We start from the raw sequence: 26,479 nt of genomic DNA, 5'->3' as shown, positions 1-26,479 counted from the left end.
TATCTGCAAAGGTGCATCACACAGGGAGACCTAGAGCACAAACATAAATGATTACTAGGAGATGTCTCTCACGGTGTTTGAATATATTCTAATGTTCCACCAGCTACCTAGAAATATATTGTTTGTTTAGGTTATTTTTAACAGTCTATTTTAAGGTTATTTCAAAATAGATAAGCAAGTAAAAGTGTGCTCAGCTGGACTTTAGGAAAGAAACTGGAAACACTGGCCAGGGCTCACCTGCGAAATACAGTGCTGGCACCCATACATGGGAGTTTCTTGTCATATTCTGCCATTTATAATTATTTCGGTTTTGCTTTTTATTTCATGACAGTTTAACTTTGTTCCTATTTAACAGAAATATTTTGGGATTAATTGAAATTCAGGTAACCACTGTTGTGATCTTCAAGCATCATTATCTTGACCCGGGCTTCCCAGAGATGGGATATGCCTAGAGGAGCAATATCCATAGACACTGTATGCAAGCGTGAGGTGGACAGGACACCCTGCAATGCTTCTCCTTTGCCCTGGTGGAACATAGGATCTCACATGGCTGAAAACCCCTTGCAAATGGGGGTTCCACAAGAATCTCTAGGGTAGGTGCCCCTGTAGGCAGCAGACAGGACATCAGGGTGGAGTGGCAAGGCTGAGTCTCCCATTACAGCACAGCACAAACAAGGCAATCTACATCTCTGCTTTATTTCAGATATCTGGACACTCATTACAGTCTGTATGGAACATGACTCCACACTCATGTAGCAGTCCCTGTGCCTATATCTGTAGCAGTATCTGGCTGTGATACTGCAGATTCCCTTACTCACCCATCATCAGCTCCATGATTGTGCTTCCTCACATCCCTGTGATTCCCAGCCTGGTCGAGTCTCAATGTTTTGCTAGATTCAGCAACTGTGAGAGTAGAGTCAAATGCTGAATTGACAAGTCTGATTGGTTGGGTGTCTCTGATGTGAGAGAATGCTTAATTAATTTTCTTCATGAAGTCAAAACAGACAGTTTTAAATGAAAACAAATTGCTTACATCTTAAGCAAAATGCAGAAAGCTCGTAAGAGGGAAAATAACATTGGATTAAAATATGATACTTTTGTGTTGAAGAATCAAGCACTATTTTTTATGCTGACTGAGAAGAATGTCAAAACTTTCCTGGTTCTGAAAAACAATGCGCAGGATTTTGTGTTTGTGCTCTTCTTTATGGTGTAATGAAGTCCTTATAAACACCCAATACCAAGGCCACGTTTACTGGCTTTCAGGGCATAATAACTGTAAAGTCCATAAAAAAGAGAATAAAATTACAGAAGTGTAATAAAGGAAGTGTGAATAAAAAGTGAGAGGTATGTGAATATGGCACCAGTCTTTCACTGGAAATTTCCAGTTCCACTTCACCATACACTGCAATAACAGCGCTGGGTGCTACTGCTTATACTGTGCTCTGTACAAAGGAGTGATAACTTTCAATGGCTCACATCCTAGCAGGATGTCAGCTCTTCTTGAGGCACTATGAAAAATTCTAACCCTCTACAGGTCTCAATAAACCTGAGCAATCAGGAAATATCATTGTTAATGGAACTGATCTATTCCCATTGAGAGGAATGATGAGTTTGTCTTTACAAACAAGCTGTGGGTCAGTTGATAAGATGCAGCTATCAATGAGAGACGACAGAAACAATGGGATGGATTCCAGTAGAAGATCAAAGAGGCACTGAAAGAACACTATGAATTCCATAAAAGTTAAGAAGGGATTATGCATTGGGGGTGGGGGGGGGAAGGTACCCCAGGTATCAGGCGTTCCGGGAAGCCTGTACCTCTCAAGTACCTCAGCCTATGGGGAAAGAGAGAAGGGACAAGCGGCCGGGACTTAGGATAAAAAGGAGGCTGCGCCCTCCAAAAATTTGAGAGACCCCAGGGGAATGCCCCGTGGCCTCTCCCTTTATTCGAATAAAGAAAAAGGACTCCTCTGTCTCCTTTTTGGACATAAACCTCTGGTGTTCGTGGATTAATTTTCCTGACACCATCCAACCTCACTGCCCTTTCCTTTCTTATGTTGTTTGCCTGATACTTGCATCTTGACTAAAATTACTCATTCACATCCTAGTTTAAGGCATCACTACTGAATTTGACAAGGTAACATGACTGATTTGAGTTTGGCTTCAGGGTGCTAGTAAAAGAAACTTTATGTAAAAAACCTAAGGTAGTAGAGACTGTAAGAAGTGGAAAGTGAAATGACATTATACTTCCTTCTGGCATCTGTGTCCTGAGTCTGTGAGTACAAGGGACACCTCTGCTTTCCATGACAGCCTCTCTGGGCCAAGCATTTTTCCATTTCTTTCTTGGATGTCCCCACTGGGGGCTTCAAATCTTCCTAAGGATACCATTCAGAGGCTGTGTCCCTGTCTTTCCTCCAAAAGAGGAGAGAGGAACTGGCATTGACAAGAGGTGCATGCCCAAACTGCCTGCTGCACTTACCATTGAGCAAAATACATCTACACGCTAAACTGCCCAAGTAGAACACAGTGCCATTTTTTAAACAGATGGAAGAATTTGAGTTTGGGGTGTTTTGCATCTCTAGCATCACAGCAGATAGTATTGTGAGCAAACTTTGCTTCAAGGTTTTGGGCAGAATGTAGCCAGAAAGCTACAATGAGAACATAAGTTTTATACAGCACATGGTGAAGGAAAACATTGGGAAACACTAGAACTCTGTACGGACTGATGCTGTTATCCACGTTCTCAGCCAGCTAATCTCCCAGTATCAACACTGGTGTTTATTTAACACTGAAGAAAGGCGTGGAGCTCTTCACAAGACAAATTCTGCATCTCCAGCAGAACTGTTTTCTTCTTTGTGAAAAATAGCTTCTTTATGCAGTAAGTCACTGAATTTGTTGCTGCTTTATATCCTTCCAGTCACTTTTCTTCCCTCTCTTTCTTGACCCTCCTGGCCAGGGTGGGAGGCAGCACATATAAAGCCCTTCAGAGCCCAGCTCATAAAGGGGGTTTAAAGAGTTGTGGGTGGTTTTCAGCTCCTATGAAAACAAAGGGAAGTTGAGAGTGCTTGAAGCTTGGCAAAGGATCAGGCTGTGACTGATTTACATATCTGAACTCTCTCTGTTAATGGGGCTGCCGGAGAGACAGAACAATCAGGAATTTTCATTTCCTCTTCTGCTCTGCCTAGGTAGGAAAGGCCACACTTTCCCAGTTAGTGAGTTTAGTTGTTTTTTGAGTATCTGGGGGGTTTCCACAGCTGAATTTCTGCAGTGTGGGACACAGGTGAGCAGCCTCCTGTGTGGCCCTTGTACATGATACCTTTCCTGCACCATCGGGGAAAATCGTGTTTTTAACAGTACTGCTGAAAATAGAAAAGCGAAAGTTTATTCTCTTTGTCAATCCACATACCACCTTATTGCTTCCATGAATTAGTGGAAATAATCCAAGAGTAAAGCACTTACAGGTGGATGTGATAAAGCCAAAGACAAGACCCTCCTGACTTCTTTAGAGCCAAGCATCCCTCCTGCATCTAAACCTAGTCTTTAAAAAGCTACTCTCTGGTTTATGTTGCAGATTCTTGTGATGGATCCTGAATACAAAGAATTTAAAATTTTAAAGCACTTCTATGATCACACCATATAAGGAGGGAAACCAAAAGCTATTAAACTGTTTCATGGTTTTTATGGGGTTTTTTATTGTTTATGGTTCTATAGCTTTTAAAATGTTTGTTATTTTAATGGTAACAAATAAAAAACAAAACTGTGTCAGTTTCACGAACTAAAGTTAATCCCTTAAGCCAACAGCCGGTACCAAAACAGGATCTCACTGATGCAGAGAAGATACAACAGTTTGGGAACTGACCTGGGATCTCTACTGACTTGACAGGCTTACGGTCTTGGTTAGAAGTGTAGCTTCTGTATCTTTCAGAAGAACCTGAGGTCTCGAACAACTCTCAGGGGGCTAAAGCACAAGAAAGAAATCCTGCTGAATGGTCTAATAGAGGTCTCACCTTGTGAGATTGGCTATTGGGGTCCTGGTCGCTTCATCATTTCTTGGTCTAATAATTGACTGAAATGTGGACAAACCACCTGAGGACAGAATCCCAGGCTCCTCTTTTCTCTTCTTCTAGACCCACATGTGTGACTGATCCTGCAGAGCATGAAGGGTGCCCTCCTCATGTTGTGACCTTTCACCAGATGAAGAAAACTTTCTTCAGGGGTAGAGTCTGCAACTTCAAATCCCCAGAGGCCAAGTCAAGCTTTGACTTTCAGAGCAGAGGAGTACCATGGTCTTCCTAATAACATCTCTTGATATTGTATATGTATATATAAAATATATGTAATATATAAAATATATGTAATAACATGGATATTAATAGCTGAAGCGTTGCAAGGTGCTCGTGTCAGTGTGACCTAAGCAAAGGGTTTTAAGGATGGCTTTCATCAGGGCACTTCAATGCTGGAGCATCCTCAGCAACTCAGCTCTGAAGGTTCACTGCTGTCATGAACATAGGTCATGCAGCTTCAGGTTTAGGCCTCAAAAATGCTATTTCATGTATCTCCTTAGGTGGTTTTAGGTATCTCAGGGAATGTGCATTGGCCTAGGGAGGATGATCCACCCTGGTTGCTCTATGGGCAGTGGATGGCAGCTGGAACCTGCAGTTCAGTCCAACCCACCCATGCCACAGCACATGGCCAGATGCATGGTCTGTGCCTTTCCACTCTCTGTCATGGGGTGCCACAGCTCTCAGCTCCACCAAGTCACAGCTGCCCTTTGGAAATTCCTGCAGAGATTATTTTTGGCAATAATCTGAGAATCCAGAACTTGCTTCTGGAAAGACAATTTAGGGACTATTAAAGATGCTTTGGAGAAAGGTCCAGGGAGGCAAGCTTTGCTCAGAGCTGGCATGCCCAGCTGCCCATCTCTCTCATCAATGACTTCTGCTTCTTCAGAAATGGAGGGTACCATAGCTGAGCTCTGTCCACCACTTCCCACTTCAACTCAGCAACACAGGATTGCAACAGACAGTCTTTCTTATTAATCTCTATTTTCCCATATGATGTCTGCAGACCAATCAGAAACAGTTCACCAAACAAAGTTAAGCAATATCACAGAGAACTTTAAGAAATTACTCCTTATCACCCCTCCTGAGGATAAGCTCAATGGTCAAGGCCACAGTTAAATCTTCCTTTTCTTGTAAAAGTTAACTGAAGTTAGTTATTAAAGTGCTGGCAGTATTTAGGTAGGTTCTGAAGTGAAGAAGAGCACAAGATAACCTGCATTGCCTGTGAAAATTTCAGGGATATCTTTATCCAAAAAATCTTGGTGTAGTTTCTTCTGAAGAGCTTCCTGGAAGATATACCAGGTACAACTTTAAATTGTCATTTTAGGTATGGGATATGTGGAGTAATGCTTATAAATTAAATGTTTCTAGTAATGTGTTTTATTTTTTGTAAAATGTAAAAGTTTCCTTTGTGGAATTTCTTTGTATTTTTCAATTGTTTATATTGCAGAGAAATTAAATTTGTGAGTGGGTATACAAAAGTGGGATGGACCATGTTAATATCTAATTATTCAATTGAAATTACATAATTTTGTGTACTTCTTATATTTAGGATATTTAGGATAAATCAGTAAAGGGAAAAAAATATGCCTTTGTTAATCCTCTCAACAAAATGGCACACATGAAAATATGCATTTCCAAGATTTCATGGAGCTGAGGGATTAGCAGTGGAGTTGGAGATTTTTTATGTATGAGAAATGGCAATGCTGTTAATTGCTGTCCATAAGAACAGGATCAGAGGCTATATGGATTAAAACTGAACCAGAATCTTGTCTGGTTTCATTGAAATGCTTGTTTTCAGTGAACTTCAATGAAATGCAGTTTCATTTCAGATCTAGTCTTGGTCAATAATGACTGAAATTTGTAACCACTCAATAGCTGTGCAGTGTAAGCTTGGTCTGTGCTGGACACATTATAGAAGTCATCAGAAGAATTGGTCTTGTCCTCCAAGGAGCCCAAGGCACTCTAGAGAGGCAGTGTGGGATACTGGAGTACAGACTTTTAGGAAATTCATGAAGGACACTGGCCTTCACCATGCTGGTACTTTTCACAATATCCTCCTTTTCTCTGAAACATCTAAAATAAGTAATGTCTCCAACTCATAAAAAACTCCCTGTACTGAGGGCATCCCATCTTTTTAGAGATGTATGGGAAGAAAATGAGAGTGAGCCAAGAGGAAGGCAATGCTGGCTGCATTCCTGGTATCTGGCAGTTGCTGATAGAGGCTTAGAAGAGGGAACCATACAGGAGAAGCTTGCCTAGCAGCATGATCATCTACTTGCAGCAAGGTGCTGCTCCATGTGGTCCTGTTTACCTGCCAGGGAACAGGCTGAAGGCATCTTCCACTGCACTGCAGGTGCTTGGGCTGGCTTGGTTAAACCTCACTGAAGCACAGCACAGTGGTGTTTAGTTCAGACTTCAGCTTGGCGAGGCTCGTGGTTTCCCCCTGCAGCTCTAAGCCATCCACCCCCAAAATTTGGGGGTCCATTCAGGAGGTAAAAAACACATTGCAAAGGACTTACACCTCCAATAAGACCAGCACTAATAACCAAAGGATGTTCAGAAAATTCCAAAGAAGCTTTTGTATGCTCCCTGAGGCTGGGGCAGTAAACTTGGCCTGCAGAAAGAAGAATTTCTGGGCAAGGGGCAGGAGGGACAACTGAAATGCTCTCAAAAACTACAGCAGCTGCAGCACTGAGGAAAATCTGAAATGAAAGGGTTGCCCATACACTTATTTTATTTTTATGGCTTATGAACTTTTCAAAGAGTACAAATAGTACATCTTGTGCCCTATAATATAATGGACAAAACTATTCCACAGGACTTTCAGCAATATTCCTCTTTGTGACATGAAGTCTAAAAGGCAGACACACAGACTAGGAAACAGAGCAATTTTAAAACCTTTAATAGATAAAACAAATTTCTTGCAAATCTAAGTAGCCACAATTTATATGGGAATAAACTGAACTAATTTTTTAATTGAAATTGTATCAGCCTCAGTTTTGGAGCTCTGATCCCAACAGAGGGAGGGACATTAGTGTAAAATTACAGATCAGAATATGATTTTAGCTGGCTTTGCATCTGTGTTTTGAATATGCTTAGATTTTTAGCATTTGCCTGCTGGAATAATTGCCTTCCAGTTTTTTGGGAAATATTACAGATCTAATTTTTTATGTTAAAACAGAAAGTAAAAATGTTTAACTCATTGCCAAAATAGTGAATTCTTTGTGCAAGAATGGCATGTCAACAAAATATCTAAGAAATTCATTGACATTGTTTGAACTTCTACACGTCTATGAATTTCCACAGAATCAACAACAAGGAAATTAAAATGAAATCACTTAAAATGGGTCAATAATAGGCTCTGAGCTGTAGCAAAGTTTCAAGGTGGGAATCACATTTTAATGCCAAAATTGTCATGGATTAAAAGCTTTTCATTTTTTCATAACTATGCAAAGAACTTTGTACCACATTAAAATCCGTGCTGTGATATCTCCAAATGTTGAGTAGTCACAGGTCTGAATCTGAGCTGCATTTAGGGTATTTCATCAAGAGTCAGATGATAGACATGGGAAAGGAACTGATGCTGGTCAGGCATCTGTCAAGAGACCACCAGCCAGCACCAATGCACTATGGAGCATACTCATTAAGGGAGAGAAAATAAATAAAAAACCTCTATTATCAGTGTCCCAAAAGACTACTTGCTTCCTACAGTACATCTTCATCTCTGAGTCAAAACAAAATAGAGCAGGATTGAACAGATTAGTTCCAGTTGGAAGGATCTTACAATGATCATCTAGTCCAACTGTTGCTACAAAGAGCAAGTTCCACAGCTTCCGCCTGGGACTAGTACTACATTCAATATTTAATGGTGGCTTCAACTGAGAGAAATATTTTTAGATAGTACAGATTTTAGGTGAATTTAATGTGGGAAGAATGTGTGGCGTAATGCAAAACTTAACAGCACAGTGAGCAGCACATTGATGGCATCAATTAATTGCTGCAAAATACCCAGTGGTATTGACTGAAGTGAATGATGAGCAGATTCATTTTCACGTGTAATGTGGGCTCCAGGGGTCATTTCTGGAGTGACCCAGGACAGTTTCTCTTCAGCACAGCATGCAAATGTGGGTTGGGACAAGGCAGAAAATAGCATTCAGGTAAGACATTGCAACAACTGTTCATGAGCATGAAGCAGAGGAGAAGCAGTTCAGACAATCTGTGCAAATACATCTTACAAATAACAAGCAGCAATATCATGCTTTTTTCCCTACTGATCTCCTTGTCACACAAATCCAACACAATACATTTAGCCTTGTTTCTGAATCCAAGAGAGGATGGCTGAGCCCTGCCTGCACTCTGCCTTTCCCCTCATCTGTGGGTTACAGTGAGCTCCCAGCCCTCCCAGCAGTGCCACAAAGAGAAACTGCTTGGGATCTGATTGTTTGTTCTTTAGGAAATTAATCTCCTTTGAGGGAGGAAGTTTTTGATTGTACATGGCTGAGTCAGAGATAAATTAACTCAAAAACCATCTTGTGCACTTTTTGGCTGCATCTTTAGAAAGAAATAGTTCATGCTCCAGTGAAACACTGCTCTGCAGTGGGAGGAGGAGCGGGGCGGGAGATCACCTTGGCAAAGTGAAGTGGGTGTCTCAACCATCCCTCTTTTGATCTTCAAAGGTGGTAACGCTCAGTTTGGAGCTCACTCAGCTATGCTATGGCTATCCGCCCCACAGTACATAAAGAGCTAACCCTTTATTAGGGTACTTCATTTCAGGTTTTTAAGTGCCTGGGGCAGAGAGGAGCACGCACAAGTAACCATCCTATCCTGACATTTCAGGAGAAATGGTTGAACCTGTGGGTAACCATTATGTTATAGCCAGACCTGTATACTCGGAGAATGCATTCAATGAAGAACATGGGAAATTGCACAGATACCATAAAACTTTTTGGGATCACCTGAAACTCTATTTTAGGTAAGGAGATTTATTTATTTTTTTTAATAGATCTAAGAAACAGTCCTGACTGCTCTTGGGCAGCATGAACTTCATCTTGACAGTGTCTATCTCCCATTCTAACACAGAAAGTGAAAATTTATTAATTAAATTAAATGTCAGATTTTTCTAATGGATTTTGGCTGTTGTCACCCTTAGATGTCTTCCTACAGCTATATCTAAGGTAGCTTCTTTTTTTGTGGGCCATTGGCAGCATAAGCTCTAGGAAGACCTTACTGCACTCTTTCAGTACTTAAAGGGGTCTTATAAGAAAGACATACTCAGGCTTTTTACTGTGGCCTGTTGCAGCAGGACAAGGGATGATGGTTTTAAACTGAAATAGGGTAAATTTGGACTGGCTATCAGGAAGAATTTTTTTATGATGAAGGTGGGAAGGTACTGGCACAGGTTGCCCAGAGAGGTGGTGGATGCCCTGTCCGTGGAAATGTTCAAGGCCAAATTGAGCGGAGCTCTGAGAAACCTGACCCAGTGGGTGGCATGCCTGCTAGCTGGGGCCAGGGTTTGGATTAGATGGCCACAGATTTTCCTTTCCAGTGAGATCTTCCTTTCTATGAGAATTTGGGTTTTAAAGGACCTCTGAACGCCATTGGATATATCTTGAAGCATGTGGTGTGTGGTACTGCATGATGGCAGTGCAGGTTGATCAGGGCTGTGTCTGGGTGAGATTTTGACTTCTGGCAGCCAGAACCTGAATCCTTCCACTTTCCCCACCTCTCTGAAACAGGCTGCGATTCAGCTGAGCTGTTCACTGACAAAATTTTGTCCTCTTGTGTCTTTGCAGCTGCTCTCCACAAAGGGTCAAAAAAATTGCTTTGCGTTTGTTTCCAGTCTTTTCCTGGCTGCCAGCGTACCGCTTCAGGGAGTGGATCCTGAGTGACATCGTCTCTGGCATCAACACGGGGCTCGTGGCTGTGCTGCAAGGTACCTTTGGGAAATGTGTGTCCTGACACAGCCTGCTAAGCCAGGTGCCAAGGCACTGCTGGCTTCTGCCTGCAGCACACATGTCACCTTCCCCGGGCCTCTGTCTTTACAGGTCTGGCCTTTGCTTTGCTGGTGAATGTCCCCCCCAGTTATGGACTCTATGCAGCATTCTTCCCTGTCCTGGTCTATTTTATCTTTGGCACATCAAGACATATCTCAGTGGGTAAGTTCAGGCACACCACTTACCTTCCCCACTGATGAAGTACATGCTGCCTCTTCAGATCCTTTAACAAGCCTTGTGCTGCTCAGGTCCCTTCCCTGTCCTGAGCCTCATGGTGGGAGAAGTTGTCACCAGGCTGGTTCCTGATGACAGCACTGGAAATGGCAATTCCACAAATACCTCAGCAATAAATGATGAGAGGGTGATGGTGGCTGCATCTGTAACCTTCCTTTCTGGGATTGTTCAGGTTGGTAAATGTACATGTGTGTGCACCTATGTGAATAGATGGAGGGTGGCCTGACTTCCCTCTCTGGTTTCTGCTGTTGTAGTCACCAAAGTAATCCTCTTCCATTTTCCATGTAACCTACCCTGGCACACTAATAATAACATCTGTCCCCTCCAGTGACCAGGCACTCATATGTGCTGTGAAATCCTTGGTTTTGCACAGCCCACACATCTGCAACTTACACCTACAGCAAAAAAGAAAATAGCTGTGAAAGTAATGTGAATGATGCAGATGCACCAAGGGGAGTAAACGCTTTGCCTTGCAATAGTAAAATATTTGGAACTGCTTTTTTAAAAAACACATTAATCCTTACTCTCTAACACAAGAATTCCTACTGTTCCTCCCTTGCTAACATACTAATATATTTGTTGCTTTGTGAGACACTTAATCCATGTGAAAATATAGGAATTAAAAACCCTGGAAATTAGGATGTATATTTTAGCTATAAAATAAAAACAGTGGGTTTTAACTGCTGTAGCAATTACTCTTACTAGTATTATGCCCTCTGTTGCTAAATGTCAAGTTTTGTTGCAAGTCTGGTGACAATACATTCTTTAATCTCTGGATGGATAGGACTAGGTTAAAATCTTTGCTTTCATTAAATACGGCTGTCTTTCTTTGAAAGATTGCTTAAAAACATAAATGAATCCCACTGACCTATGCTTATTTTGTGTTTCAGTTGCTTCTGGGAATTTTGCAGTTTGGATTCATCGTTATTTATCTCTCACAGTCATTAATCAGCGGTTTCACAACTGCTGCAGCTATCCATGTTTTGGTATCTCAACTGAAATTCATGCTTCAGCTACCTGTCCCTGGATTTAATAAACCATTTGGCATTATCTATGTAAGTGCTAGGTGTTCATTATTTGCTAATGTTATTGATGTACCTGTGATGTATTTCTGACTATATATCACAAGGCAGTAATAACGACTTAGTATAAAAACTCAAAGCAGGAGGGAAAATGAGAGAAAAATGAGTGATATTAGTGAGTTATAACATGAGTTATTAGTATTTGACCAATCTTTAAATTTATTACCAAGCACCAATTTACATCCCACTGGGATAATTAGATAATATTTACTATTTTGTGTTGGTGTATTTCAATTAAGCATTCAACTCTGCCTTAAGGATGTAATTATTCATTTTTACTGGACTGATATTATATGTATTCAATTTGCATATTACTCTCTGAGGACTGTTGAATGAGAAAGGAGGGAGAAGAAGGACAGGAAGGAAGGAGTGGAGAAAGGCACCTGCCCAGCAATGCCATTGCTCACATTTCCTATCATGGACATGCCTGTTGTTCCAACCCTCCCTCTGGGGCAAGTCTGGATAATATAGTGGGAAGGGTCTTCTGCAGATACTTCCATCATTTGGCAGGTGCACATACATTCATGGGGGCTTGCAGTCCACATCATGGCTCAGGGAATAAATCCCAAACAGCACAATCCTCAGGTTCTTCTGGAAGGGATAGTGCTACTATAGTGCCAGGGCACGACTGTTTCTAAAGCACCACATGTTTCTTCCTAATTCTGCAGACTCTGGAGAGCATTTTCAGCCAGATCACAAAAACAAACGTTGCTGACCTTGTCACATCACTGGTTGTCTTGCTTATCGTGTTCGTGGTAAAAGAAATGAACGATCGATACAAGGAAAAGTTACCAACACCCATCCCGATCGAACTCCTCGTGGTGAGTCATTTCCTTTGATTTTGCAATTGCTCCATGTTATGACATGGGAAGCAGAGTTTTAACTATTTCTTCTCCTGCTGTGCATTAAATGATGCATTATCATTTTACCTATAAAGAAAAAAATCACAGCATTAGGGAGCTATTGTGAGATGTTTTCCTACCACAAAACTGTTCTTAACTGAAACATATCTGTGGTGTTATAAACAATGAATTTTTTTCCTTGGACAGAATTGGCTCTGCAACTGCAGCCAACTGCAGTCTCACAGCTGAGGCCCCTCTGCACTACACCTGCAAGCAGCCACAGAAGTCCTGGACATCTATGGCCACACACAATATTATTTTGCTGCAGAAGGTTTTGCCCACTCTGAGCAGCAGAGGGGTGGAGAAATCCCTTAAATCCTGGAGGATGTTGTATCCCCACAAGCAGCACTTGTTTTCCCCCAGAGTCATTACAGCGCCTTGTTAGAACATACCTGGTTTACTGGGTGGGATGATCTCTGTTGTTTGTAAGATATTTTGTTACAATCTGTGTGATTTATGAATGTAAACCCATACCTGTAAGGTCATTCAGGAATGACGCCTGAACTGCAAAGGGATGTGAAAACTTGGAGCATAATTCTAGTCATCACTAATGATGAGGCTGGACAGTGTGTGAGGGAAGGAAGCTAATGGTGTTTGATAAATTCTTCACACTTTTGCTTTAATGTGCCTAATGGACATGTGGTTTATTATCTTTCAGACAGTCTTAGCAGCACTGATTTCCTATTTTGTCAACTTTGAAGAAAAATTTCAAGTAGCCATTGTTGGAAAACTAGAGGAAGGGTAAGTGACTTACAATTCACCAGTGGAGCAGAACGTTCTCTTTAGTTTGGGAGTGTTAAATGAGTTCAGCTATGTTTCTGATTAAAATTATCTGCTTCATCTTCTTTCAGTAGGTAAATAAACATTTTTCTCTCAATGATATGACACACTTTTAGTACACAAAAGTTACACACTAGAGCACATCTCCTACTCATCAAGGAGTACCCTGAGACATGAAGTAACTGTGTCCTTCTCCTTCTGAGACAGCTGGTGAGCAGGAGGTTAATGTTTGTCCTTTTTATTTAACTACTCACTCCTGCACTCCTCTGTTTCCCTCACAGTACATGCACAGTTCAGCAGCCACCACCAGCCCTGGGAAGTCACCAGGACCCTGCACAATTCTCCTGCCATGTCCCATGACCAGCCACCAGTATCTCCTCAGCACCATTATCCTCCAGAGGCCTCAACATCTGCCTGTCCAGGACTATATCCACATAAAGTTTATTTCTCCACATATAGAATATATAGCTATATGTAGACTTCATTTGGCTATGCTAGAATTTTGGCATGAAGAATCAGGAGGCACATGTTAAGCTAAATAGAGGGAGGAAGACATTTACTAGGACAGCAGAGTGAGTCTCTATGGAGGGTCTCTGTAGCCCCGGGGGTATTCATAGGTGAAGTTTGCAGAGGAGCAGCTATTTCTGCTCAAGAATGTCCTTTCTTTAGATTTCAGTTCAATGGAAAAAAAAAAAAGAAGGGGAAAAAAAATGTCCAGAGAGGAATTCTCCCTAGGATCTGCAAAAGACCCTTAAGCATCTCCTTAATGAGTTTTTTGTCTTTCAGATTTCAAGTGCCTGTTGCACCTGATGTAGGCATCCTCCAGAACTGCATTGGTGACGGCATTTCCATCGCAATCGTTGGGTTTGCAGTAGCTTTCTCCGTGGCTAAAGTGTATTCCATCAAGCATGACTACCCAATAGATGGCAACCAGGTAGGCAAATAACATAGAAATCAATATACTGCATTTATCAAAGGGAAATAAGTAATTTTAGGAAAGCTTTGCCTTGTGAATAATTGTCACAGATCAGCTCTTAAGAACAATCTCTTTTATTTTTATTTCAGGAACTAATTGCTTTTGGGCTGGGTAATATAGTTGGTGGATCATTCAAGGGATTTGCCTCCAGCACTGCTCTGTCAAGATCAGGTGTGCAGGAGAGCACAGGAGGCAAAACACAGGTATAGAAGACAACAGGTCACAATGGCATTTAATGAAAGACAGCTCTTTTTTTCCAAGCTAACCATAATGCTTGTGGGCACTTACTCATTGTGGAACTGTTCTTTCATGCAGATTGCTGGCATTATCTCATCTGTCATTGTTTTGGTTGTGATCTTGGCCATTGGGTTTATCCTGGCACCATTACAGAAGGTATTCACTGGTTTCGTCTAATGCTTCCTTCTGCTTCCCAAAGACAGGGCTGCTCTGAGCACACTGTGAGTGTTCATAGACTTCAGTGGGAGCCAGATTGGGTTTGAAAAGCTAGGTTCTTCTTCCCACATCATGCCAGAGAGGACCACTGTATCTGGTCCTCCAAAGGGAACACTAGCACCCAAACACCAAAAACCACAGCACCAACTTTCAGATGCCCAGGATAAGCGGGATTTACATCCTCAAGTCAGACACCTGCACTGCACCATAGCTGAGGATGTTCCCGCAGCAGTGATACACTGCAAGCAGCTCCCAAAGCTGCACTTTGGCCTTATTTGTATTATCTTTTAATTCCTAATGTTCTACATTTTCTTTGCTTGCTTAAACATAGAACATGTATTTTGGTCTTTTTAACAGTCAGTCCTTGCATCATTGGCTCTTGGCAATTTGAAAGGAATGCTCATGCAGTTCAAGGAAGTAGCCATCCTCTGGAGAAAGGACAAGTATGACTGTGTAAGTTCAGTTTCACAAGCATCAGAAGTGTTTTGAAAAAGTAATCTGTCATACAAATTTTCTTTTTTTATCCCTGTGTTAATTCACTAAACAGAAATGATTGCTTGCCTTTTTTTACTGGTATACCCCTTGCTTATGTTTTCATTTTGTCCCATTTATTTTGAGTTGATTCTCACTCTTAACATAACTTTCATCCATTTCATCAAAATCTATTAAAACAGTGCATTATATAAAGTCAAATATAGAGGATAGTTACAGAAAATGTCTAAATAATCCAAATCCAAATATCTACTGCCTCGACTAAGCATTCAGGGACACTTTCTCACAATCACACATTGTGTTATATGGAAGATACACAGCAAGAAACAAACGAAAACTGGGACTTGAAGGGTTTGCTCCAAATGATAAAGCTTGTGGCTAGACGGTAGGACTTGTTACCTCTCAGAAAATTTAGGTTCACAGATTGTTCCAGGCTTCAGTTACCCAGCCATCAAACAATTATTTGTCCCATTAAAATGCTTTGAGCTCTGTGGCTAAAAATTATTCAGTATTGTCTAGTCATTTATCAGTTGTGTACACTCACAGCACCTATATTTGCACATTTACAACTCTCAGCTGTACCAGATTTCTGATTTACTTCTCATCTTGCCTTTCTGCTGGATTTTCATAGAGCATGTAGTGAACCACTTATCCCATTTTAAGTCTTTATTGTCTAGAAATTGTTGTCCCTAGAAACACTCCCTGGTGCTACTTGGTGATTCTGGCCCTGTTTTACAAGAAAAAAAACCTCACCAAAAGCAGATGGACATCCTGGACCAGATCTGAGATCTATTCCTGCTCCCACCCTGAGCTCATGACCCAGGTTCTTCACATGCTTATAATGTTGCCATCCTCTGTCTCATTACAGGTTATATGGGTGGTGACTTTCATAGCTGCTGTCCTTCTAGGTCTGGACATTGGACTAGCAACAGCTGTGGCATTCCAGCTGCTGACAGTGGTGATCCGCTCCCAGATGTGAGTACTTGTATCATTGAATGCAATGATATCCCAGGGCCTCCTGTTACAAGTTACCTCCCTCTGTACGGAGAAGGGCAGCAGCCCTGTCTGTGCCGTGGTCAGTCCAGCAGCCATGCATGAGAAAATAATTTACAGGTGTAAGCCTTTGGATGTGGGGCTTGCTTCAGTGTGCCACCCCAGCTGAGATGGTTTCATTTGATCCTTCCCATCCCCTAAGTTTCGATGTAGGACACCAATAATTGTGTGTATGTTTGTTCACAGTCCAAGCTGCACTGTTTTGGCCAATGTTGGGAGAAGTAACATCTACAGAAACAGGAAGGATTACACTGATGTAAGAAATACCTCATTTCTTTTACCACCTGCTGCACTTGTGCTTCTATAACAAACATTGCTACTGGTACTTTTGCTTCGTTTTACAGATCTATGAGCCAGAGGGAGTGAAGATTTTCCGATGCTCCTCTCCAATCTTCTTCGCTAATATTGAATTCTTCAGAGAGAAACTCATCACTGCTGTAAGTGTCAGGGGCTGTTTTGAACATATGAATTGAGTGACACATTAAGGTGGATACAGTTTCCCAATAATAACTAGATATGTAGTCATTCCACAGTTCAAGAGTGAATTTTCATTATACTGCTTATATTCATTAATACTACTGTGTTATAACATGTATACACACACCTCTGAGAAAGAGAAAAGCCTTGACTCATGCTGAACTTACACCATAGCAATGTTATACCATATTTATACTTATACCATAACAATACATATTTTCAGAAGAAAGGAGTGCAAATATAGATATTATAAAGGGAAATTTATTTTATTTTATTTTATTTTATATTTTATTTTATTTTATTTTATTTTATTTTATTTTATTTTATTTTATTTTATTTTATTTTATTTTATTTTATTTTATTTTATTTTATCTTGCATTATTTTCACACAGTGAATTCTAGTTTACTCATCTTGCCCCAAGAATGTAACTACAACAATCAGAAGAATGCCAAATGGAATCATTCTATCAAAGAGGTCTTAACATAGCAAACTGGTGAATGCAGCCAGTGTTTCCATAACCAGCACAGAGGTCCAGGAGCCCTGAGCCCACACAGTGTGTATGAGGCCTGCCATCCCCAGCCTGAACACAACTTGCACCACAACCTCCCCTTCCTGCTGCTCTTAGTGGAGAGCTGATAAGCAGGGACTCCCCTGAGCACTGGTAATATGCAGTTCATTCTTCACGTGAGGGACTGAAACTGGCAGAGGAATGAGGGGATCTGACACATTTGGTTTGCCATGTGCTTGGCTTTTACCTGAGAAGAGCCTGAAGTTTTAATTTCTGAGTGCGGATGTTCACACCACTCTTTCTCTACAAATACAGATACTTCTAACACCTTTCTCCTCTATGTACTAGATGAATGAGGCAGAAAACTTGCAGGAATTTAGTATTTCAGCCTAATTTTATTATTAGCCTAATTTACCTGCCAACATGATAAAATCTTGCTTTTTTCTTCAGGGAAAAGTGTAGATGAATGACCCACGCTGCTGTCAGGCAGCACAAAGCAGATACAAACCATGAGTTCTCTGATCTTGGTCACCTGGGTGACCACTTCATAATGTAGATGAGTAGGACATGCCAGCACTGTGCCAGCTGTGCCTGTGTAAGCATTGTCACTGCTATAATGCTGTCCATGCTGGTGTCCTAAAGCAATACAGATAGCCCTGCCTCATTTGTAGCCATTCCTGTAGACATCCTTCCAACCTAGAAAGAGCCCTTGTTTGAATTTTTGAGAAGTGGTAGACAACATCAAGCTCAAACTATGGTCATCATGTCTGTAATGAAAAACCGTATGAGATGCTTCATCCTTCCCCTGGTGTCACAGAGGTGTTTCTTTTTTTAATTAGTCGAAGTGCTGTTTTTTCAGGTTGGCTTCAACCCACTGAGAGTCCTGAGGAAACGCAATAAAGCTCTGAGGAAGATTAGGAAGATGCTGAAGAAAGGAGAGCTGCAAGTGACGCCGGTATGTAAGGCAACTCCCCGGGGGTGAGGGGGAGTTAAGCAACCAAGGTCCCTGGTTTTACACGGCAGAGAAGGGCCTCACAGCCTCTCTTCTTAATTAGATACACTATTCGCCAAGTTCATGACATAAACACATTTAAAAACCAAGATTTTAAATGGATCTCACAGTTAGAGACCTACAGATTTACCATGGGCAGAGCTTGGTAAAGAGCATGGGTATGTGTCCACTGGAGCTTTGTTTGGCAACAAATAGCAGGATCAGATCTCACAGATCTGATCATATATCCCAATATAGAATCCTAATATCTTTCTGCATTAATGGTAGGATAAAGCTGGTTTTCTCCCTGCTCAAATCCTGCACGCCTTTTGTTGTCTTGTTCCAAAATTACTGATTTAAAATGTATCTGACAACTGGCTTCAGGAAACAATAAAAAGGCATCATTAAGTGATTATGATGATGATTAAATAATTTCCATACTTCTCCAGACAAGGGAGAGACAGATTTTTCCAGGTGGGTCCTGCTCTATGTCATGAGGAGATCAGTCATGTGTTGCCACTACTCTTGACCTTGTGTAAGAAGTACCACTACCCTGGGGGGGTATTAAAGAAGAGAACTAATTATGAAATTCTTCTGTGTCAACACAGAAAGGCTTGATTTGCATGGCTAAGCCAACATATGAGTCAGATGAAGAGTTAGACAACGACAAAATAGAGGAGCTGGACCAGCCCACCGTCATGACAGACTTGCCCATTCGGATCAACTGGGACACTGACCTTCCCCCTGGCATCACTGTGCCCCAGGTCAAACTCCACAGCATCATTCTGGATTTCTCATCAGTGTCCTTCCTTGATTTTTCTGCCATGACAGTCCTTCGAAAGGTAATCACAATTCACATGACAAACAGTGATCATATGACAGACAAACTTACAAATGCGGTTACCCTTGGGGGATACACATGAGCAAAGGGATGGTGCCCAGGGGGACCTGCACAGGAGTGGGCCCTTCTGAACCTCATGAAGTTCCACAAGGCCAAGTGCAAGGTGCTGCACCTGGATCAGGGCAATCCCCAGTATTGATACAGACTGGGGAATAAATGGATTGAGAGCAGTCCTGCAGAGGAGGAGGTGGGAATACTGGTGAATGAAAAGTTGGACAGGACCTGGCAACGGGCACTCACAGGCCAGAAAGCAAATCAAATCCTGGGCTGCATAAAAAGAAGTGTGACCAGCAGGTGATTCTTCCCCACTCTCATGAGAGATTCTACTTCACTCTCATGAGACCTCACCCAAGGTACTCTGACCACCTGTGGGGTCCCCAACAAAGGAAAGACATGGATATCTTAGAACAGGTCTTGTGACAAGAGCCATGGAAAAAGGATCAGAGGGCTGGAGCATCTCTCCTATGAGGAAAGGCTGAGAGAGATGGAGTTGTTCAGCCTAGAGAAGAGAAGACTATGGGGAGATCTCCCTGTGGCCTTTCCATACTTAAAGGGAGCCTATTAAAAAGCATGGAGAGGGACTTCTTACAGGGGTATGCAGTGACAGGACAAGAGACAATGTCTTTAAAATGAAAGAGGGCAGGTCTAGAGTAGAAGAAAGCTTTTGCTGTGAAGGTGGTGAAATACTGTAACAGGTAGCTCAGAGAAAATGTGGGTGCTCCATCCCTGAAACTGTTCAATGGCAAGTTGGATTATGCTCGAGCAGCCTGCTCAGTTGTGTCCCTGTCCAGGGCAGGGGTTTGGAACAAGATGATCTTTTAGGTCCCTTCCAACTGAAACCATTCTATTCTGTGTTTGTAGTCTGCTTCTTAAAGGCATTGCCACATGGACTGGAAGGCCAGTGGCAAACTTTGAGTTTATGTGAATTTGAATGTACATTTTTTATAGAAAATGTTAGGAAATAGTTTAAATATCAATAATTAACAATCAATATTAATTGTCTTGGAATTAAAGTGTTGACTGTGGTACCCTTTCTTTACCTGGTAACATTTTGGGAAGCTTTACAGCAATGTAGATATGAAATACTACTTTAAACACACAGATGGAGTTGGAACACTGGAGTTCCATTTATCCTCCTGCTTTTGCTTCCCCAGATGACCTTGAACAAAGCAAAAGGCTTTTCAACAGTAGCAACTACAGTTAACTGTCTAGAGACACAGAGAGTGTGTAAATCGATTTCCATAGGGACTAAAGACCCACTGTTACAGTGGGAACTGTAGTTCTGCTCAAGTTCCCAGTAATAAAAATCTCCCCTAGAAGATTGTGAAGTAATTTTTTTTTCAGTTTTATCGTGTATCATGTGCCACAACAAAGCCATACAACTGATCACCTGCTTCTCTGTGAGTTAAACATTTTCAGTACTACCTCTTTTCAAAAGGCTTGGACATCCCTGTTGGCAGCCATGTGAAGATACTGTCCTGCCTCTATGTGTAACAGAGTTTGAGTCTAGAGCCACTTACCATCATAAATCTTAAATATCATAGAGTGGTTGGTATATTTGTTGTGGCTAATCACTATAACAGTGTCAGCAAGGCCAGTAGAATCTAAATGGTGCCTCCTTCTGGTTTAACAGACTTTGAAAGAATTTGCCCGGCTTGACATTGACCTTTACATTGCTGGGGCACACGGTGAGTACTTGCCTTTGCATTGGCATCACTACAAATGCCTTGTCCCATTGCCTCCCCTGCTGACCACTGAGTATGGCTGTGGAGGATCACCCAGTTTTAACTTCCAGTCTTGGATAGAAAACAGGTCCCACAAGTGGAGTTGTTGTCCCTCTCATGCTGTCCCCAAAAGGCTGGGACCATGTGTGATGGCTCGCTCCTTTTACCACTGGCCACTGCTGCACTGTACAGCTCTGGGCTGCAAGACCAACTATCATGCATCCTGGGTTAGACATTAAATAAGAAAATTCATTCCTGCCTGGCACAAAGCAGGGAGTTACTGATGGGCATTTATGTTCCATTGTCTTAATATCTGTAAAGTCATCTGCTCTAATAAATAAAACAGTGCATTACACCAGCAACTCCCATATTCACCCAGTGGGCATGCTCAGAATACACAATTTCTTCATTTTTAAGGCCTGCAGGTCACTTTGCTCTTTGGTTTTGTTCCCTCACAGAAGGCCTCTTGGACAAACTGGAGAGAAGTGCATTTTTTGATGAAGAGATTAAGCCATCCATGTTTTTCCTCACTATTCATGATGCAGTTTTACACATTTTGCTGAAGAAGGACATAGCCAACTCCCCCAAATTAAAGCTTGCTGAGGTAACACTACAGTCTTAATCTTTCATTACCTGAGTGCCTTTCCAGTACTGCCAGGCTCCCAGCAGTGCCCTGCACAGCTATAGCTGTGGATGCTACACTGTCTTATTTTCAAAAAGATAGTCATTAAAACTCAGCTGGGCTCCAACCAAATTGAAGAGCATGAGTGGGTCCTGGTTCAGGTGTGTGGAAAACCATTTGTGAAAGAAATGAATAATTCCCCCTGGTGGCTGGCCTGGCTGTGGTCTTCAAGTCACCTCCATGGGAGGAAATGGTGCCCATCCACCAGCAGTCCTCTGTGGTCACCCATGCTCAAGTTGCTGCAGTGGCTCTTGAAAGGCAGACTTTATCCTGCTTGCATATAGGCTTTCCAGCCCAGTCTGTCTTAAAAAGGAGTGCTAAAGTAGTGTGGATAAATTTTTACTGCCAGATTTGGTGATGGCCTTTCTGGGAGTGCTCTTAAATCAATAGCAAGAAAGGATCCTGCATACAATAAATGTGTTTAAATGTACCTGACCCAGAATGCTGCTAATCCCACTTATCTGGACTGGTCCAGATCTTCTGCACTGACCCAGAGATGTGGTGGGGGTCATAATAGCCTGACAAATGAGAGCCTCCTTTCTTCTATGTCAACTTCCCAGGCAGGTTCCAGAGATTTAAAAACCAAAACCTTCTTTAATGTGAAAAAGGAGAAACAGAAAAAGAAAAGCAATCTGTTTCCTAACCCACAACTTCTTGTGCTCATTGCAGGAGAAGGGCAGAAGCAGTGACTATGCCATCATCCCCAGGAACGGACTGCGCAGCCGGGAGTGCACAGTAAGGCTCTGGCTATGGCCTCCAGCTGTAGAAAATGCAGCCCAAGCTGCTCATGGAAACGGATAGGTTGGATAACAAAAGCATCTTCTCACCTGAGCTCTTGTGTCAGCCCAGGGCAGAAAGCCACCAGACAGTTTATTGATGGGATTGACTTACAGCAAAACCTTACGGGAGTCAGAGGCATGGGGCTCAGCTCACGAGCCTTGCAGTGCACATGCAGCAGAGGGAAGGCAAGCAAAGCCTGCCTCACCTGGTCTCCTAACCTGTCCACCACAGCTCCTCCATGGTAAAGTCACTGGTAGAATGCCCCTGTGGCAGAGAAGTCAGCATTAGTCCAATTCATCTAAATGTCTCAGGCAGAAGGGGAGTCAGGAAACAGAGATGAGGGACACATGCAGCCTTTCACCACAGACTTAGAGAGATGGAAGGTACCCAGCACAGGGCAACCGTGCAAGGAGGAAATGTCAGAGCCCAGTCATCCCACCCAAATGCTTTAGGGGATCAAAACATCATTTACCAGATGACACCTACCCTGGCTATTCCTAACAGAATGTGAAATTTATTTTTTTATTCCCTACAGATTCCAACAGAAACAAAATTTTAGACTTAACTTCCTAAGTATAATATCCTCCAGCAACACAATGTCACAGAAGATGAATGCAGATGCTGTGATGAGCATGAAGACAGAAGGATACTTTTAAATACCTTGAGAAGGATTTTCTACATATGGTTATGTTCCATGTTTTGGAATGGGCTTGTTAGTCTTTATGTGTCTCTGTATATATAAATGTATTTATGTATATATATGGAGGCTAAAATAACACAGATTTTTCTTATTTCATACCACAGTTTGTAGACAATCTGTACAGTTACCTGAGAATCTATAAATATTTGAAATCTTGTATTGGATACCACCACAGAATAATACTTAGGACTGATATTTTATCTTAAGCATGTACATAACTTGTATAAAGTTTTCTTAATGGTTTGTAAGGTATTTAGTAGACTGAGTTAGACTTGCTCTTGCCTTACTACCACAAGCATAAGCACAGTGTACACAGTGACTGATGTATCTAATTATGAAGATTGCTCAGGAAAGACACAGGATTTTCACATCAAAACATGATTTGGGTTTGGCTTGTGTAAAGTGCACAAGGGAGGAAACATTGATAGTGAACTGTTGTATATACATATATAGTGAACTGCCATGGTGTCAGTGACTGTATGGCTGCATCTGTCCATGCACCACCAAGGTAGCTCATGGTCAGTGAGACCCAGCCTGTGGACAGACACCAGCCCCAGAACCTGGCTGGAGCAGCTGTGGGTGTGGAGCTGCCAGGTGGGCAGGCTGAATTGCCTGGATCTATGGACAGAGGGCTTCAGCTTAAAGAGTCACCTCTGATACTCTGCACAACTGCCATCAATTAACCCCTGCTGGAAGTCTAAGGCTTGAAGATGAGCTACCTCACAACTTTCAGAGAAGAACAGAGAAGAATGCCCAAAGTGACAGAACTTTTAATTTTACATAACAAGTGCTAGAGGTAAAAAAATCTTCAGCCTAGAGGAAAATGGAACCATTCCTGGAGTCTGAAAGAAACAGCACTCTGAAATCACAATAGTTTAGTTTTCAAAGTTTGGTTTTGACTTTCAGTCAAGCTGGGGTGTCCAGAAATGTGCATTTGGACTTGAAGAAGGGCTGAAGGAAAGGAGAAAGTGTTCTGCTAATAAACTAAGCTGGAAGTCAGTACTAAGACTGAGGAGATTTTGAATATAAAAATGATTAGGTGAGCTTGAAGACAGAAGTAGACAAGTTCAGCTTTCAGGAAACACTCATGCATTTGCAGATGAATAACAAGCTTTGGTTCTGTAGTGGGTGATCATGTAGCTGACCTGGTGCGGGAGACATGGTCCTTGGTGGTGTCACAGAGATGCTGCTTCCTGCAGCTGTACCAACCCACTGCTCTTCTGAGCATGCCACAGCAGATTCACTGTCAGGTATGTCTCGTGTGCCAGATAATCAGCACAGCAGTACCTGAAGACAGGTACAATTAGCACACTACCAAACTGCCCTTCTAATGCAGTCTTCCAAAAAACATAGAGCATAACACAACAGATCTTTCCAGAACAAGAAAGTTATTCAGTCACCACCATATAAGAAGGTAATAAACTATTAGAGAGTGTCCAAAGAGGGCAACAAAGGTGGTGAAGAACTTTGAGAAGAAGCCATATGAGGAGTGGCTGAGGTCACTTGACCTATTCAGCCTGGAGGACACTGAGGGGAGACCTCACTGCGGTTACAACTTCCTCATGAGGGGAAAGAGGAGGGGCAGGCACTGATCTCCTCTGTGGTGACCAGTGACAGGATCTGAGAGAGTGGCCTGAAGTTGTGCTGGGGAAAGTTCAAGTTCAATATTAGGAAAAGGTTTTTTCCCCCCCAGGGGGTGGCTGTGCTCTGGAACAGGCTCCCCAGGGCAGTGGTCACAGCACCAGCCTGACAGAGTTCAAGAAGTGTTTGGCCGATGCTCTCGGGCACATGGGGTGACTTGCAGGGATGGTGCTGTGCAGGAGCAGGCGTTGGACTTGACGATCCTTCTGGGTCTCTTCCAATTCAGCACATTCTGTGATTCTGTGATACTGTGCAATGCACAGGGGAAATTTCACTCTAAATACTCTGAACTTCAGGACTGAGCTCTCCAGTTCAAGAAAGATGAAATCAAATGTTAATGAAGAAAATTATTATGAAGGTCTTTGTAAAATGGAGAGCCTGTATCTAAGAACTGGCAAAAAGATAAATAGATAATAGATACAGAGATTTAACCTAGGAGAGAGGAAAAGTTATGAAATATTAAAAAAAAAATATTGTCCTGTAAGGGGAAAAAAAAAATGAACTGGCCAAACTTAAACATGAACAAGATATTAGAAGATGGTTCCTCATTTTTACAATGGTGAGATCCTTTCCAGCTAGAACAAAAAATTAAACTGCTTTTATGATGAGATTTAAACATGTTCACGAAAATCATGATACCACATCATACCCGTGTAATCTGAACTGTCAGGCTCATCTTTTCAGTCCTGTGCTCATATGCACCTATACAGACCCAGGCAAACTTCCCTATCAAAAGCAATATTTGAAGTTCAGTATCTGGTGGAATACCACATACTGCACTTCAAAACCATATGGGATTCTTGGACAGGCTTCAGGTTAATAAAAAAATGTTCTTTTCTAAATTGCAGATCTCAGAATAATTCTTTTCTATACTAATGACTCTTCTGACACAGCACAGTGCCACAGAGGATAAATCCCCCTTCCAAAATTATTCACCATTTCTAAATAGACATGGTACATAGACAGCCTTGGCCATATTGCTCCCGTATCACACATCCTTACCAGCTACTTGCCACGTTCTTAAATCATCCTACTCCTTATTTTTCAATGTTGACACCAGCACCAATTGTACTTCCGATGCTTCATGAGATACTTCCTCCAGGTACTGGTTATTTCTGCAACTCTGTTATTCCAATACTAGCATTTTTCTGGGCAGTTTACCCACATGAAGATTGTAACATCTTGTTGTGGGATACTGTGGTGATGCAGATTTACTGCTTTATTTTTGAGACAGGGACCTTCAGAAAACTGGCTATTTAGGTTTCTAAACATCCTGCGTTGGGTACTGTTTCTACTCAGAGCACTACTATATACTGTGTCTTAGTATTCTACTCAGGAGTTAAGCAAAAAGGCAAATTCCAAATTCTCCTGCTTTTTGGAGAGCTCACAGGTATCATGCTAATTCCTCATGACATATCCTGAGCCTATCCCTTTTCAGCACAGTGCAGACACTTTGTACCTAACTTTACAGCCAGCAAGAGGGAAGGAAAATGGAGAAGCCACAGAGCCAGTGATACTCAAGCCTACTCCAAGCCTAATTACCACTTTGCAGTGCAGTGTGGAATACAGAAACAAAAAATTAAAATAGTTTATTCAAGGTCTTAGGGCCAATGAAGAGAGGAATATAACATGCAAACCTTTATTTGTTTCAATTTCAAACTGAGTTCCTATGAAGGAAGAAGTATCCTTAAGCACTTCCTTACTGAAATGCTACTAACAGCTCTCTATTCCACACCCTTGTGTTGAGGGTGGAGAATGTTTTCTCTGTCTATATGCATTGCTCCCTTCTGCTTCCTAAGAAGGGGTCTGAAAGTTTACCTGACCCAGAAATGACAAAGAACAAATTGAGGAACAATCACCAGCACTTATGTGATTTTATTTAGTGGAGGAAATAATTCACCATAAATTATCTTGGAGGTGTGTTCAAGCATTGGTCTTCACAAAAAAACCTGAAGAAATCTCTTGACAATGGACACATACTTCTATTTAGTTACTCATTTGGGTTTTTTTTCTAAGCAGTTATGCTGAAGTCCTTTTGTGAAACATTA

The 26,479-nt window shown here is 41.8% G+C and overlaps 1 protein-coding gene across 3 annotated transcripts; it reads left to right on the top strand.

Moving 5' to 3' along the window:
* Window positions 1–5,117: 5,117 nt before the first annotated feature.
* Window positions 5,118–25,273, top strand: SLC26A3 (solute carrier family 26 member 3). Of its 3 annotated transcripts, none has more exons than XM_023918614.2 (21): window positions 5,118–5,360; window positions 8,898–9,033; window positions 9,854–9,993; window positions 10,106–10,216; window positions 10,303–10,460; window positions 11,179–11,343; window positions 12,039–12,191; window positions 12,931–13,013; window positions 13,839–13,986; window positions 14,118–14,231; window positions 14,344–14,421; window positions 14,839–14,934; window positions 15,842–15,948; window positions 16,213–16,282; window positions 16,371–16,463; window positions 17,872–17,967; window positions 18,612–18,845; window positions 20,538–20,592; window positions 21,087–21,232; window positions 21,980–22,045; window positions 22,626–25,273. In XM_023918614.2, exons 2-21 carry the CDS (start codon window positions 8,903–8,905, stop codon window positions 22,647–22,649), a joined length of 2,268 nt encoding a protein of 755 aa, XP_023774382.2. In that variant the 5' UTR covers window positions 5,118–5,360; window positions 8,898–8,902; the 3' UTR covers window positions 22,650–25,273. The 3 variants fall into 3 exon arrangements, 2 of the variants coding, with proteins under 2 accessions (XP_023774382.2, XP_023774384.2); XM_023918616.2 differs by lacking the exon at window positions 5,118–5,360 and adding an exon at window positions 5,361–5,385; XR_015286137.1 differs by lacking the exon at window positions 20,538–20,592 and having other exon boundaries at window positions 5,141–5,360.
* Window positions 25,274–26,479: the final 1,206 nt, after the last annotated feature.

This window comes from Cyanistes caeruleus, chromosome 4 (genome assembly GCF_971803275.1).
Source record: "Cyanistes caeruleus chromosome 4, bCyaCae1.hap1.1, whole genome shotgun sequence".
Taxonomy (NCBI): Eukaryota; Metazoa; Chordata; class Aves; order Passeriformes; family Paridae; genus Cyanistes; species Cyanistes caeruleus.
Note: the sequence above shows the minus strand (reverse complement) of the source record. Positions and strands in the feature narration are given on the sequence as shown.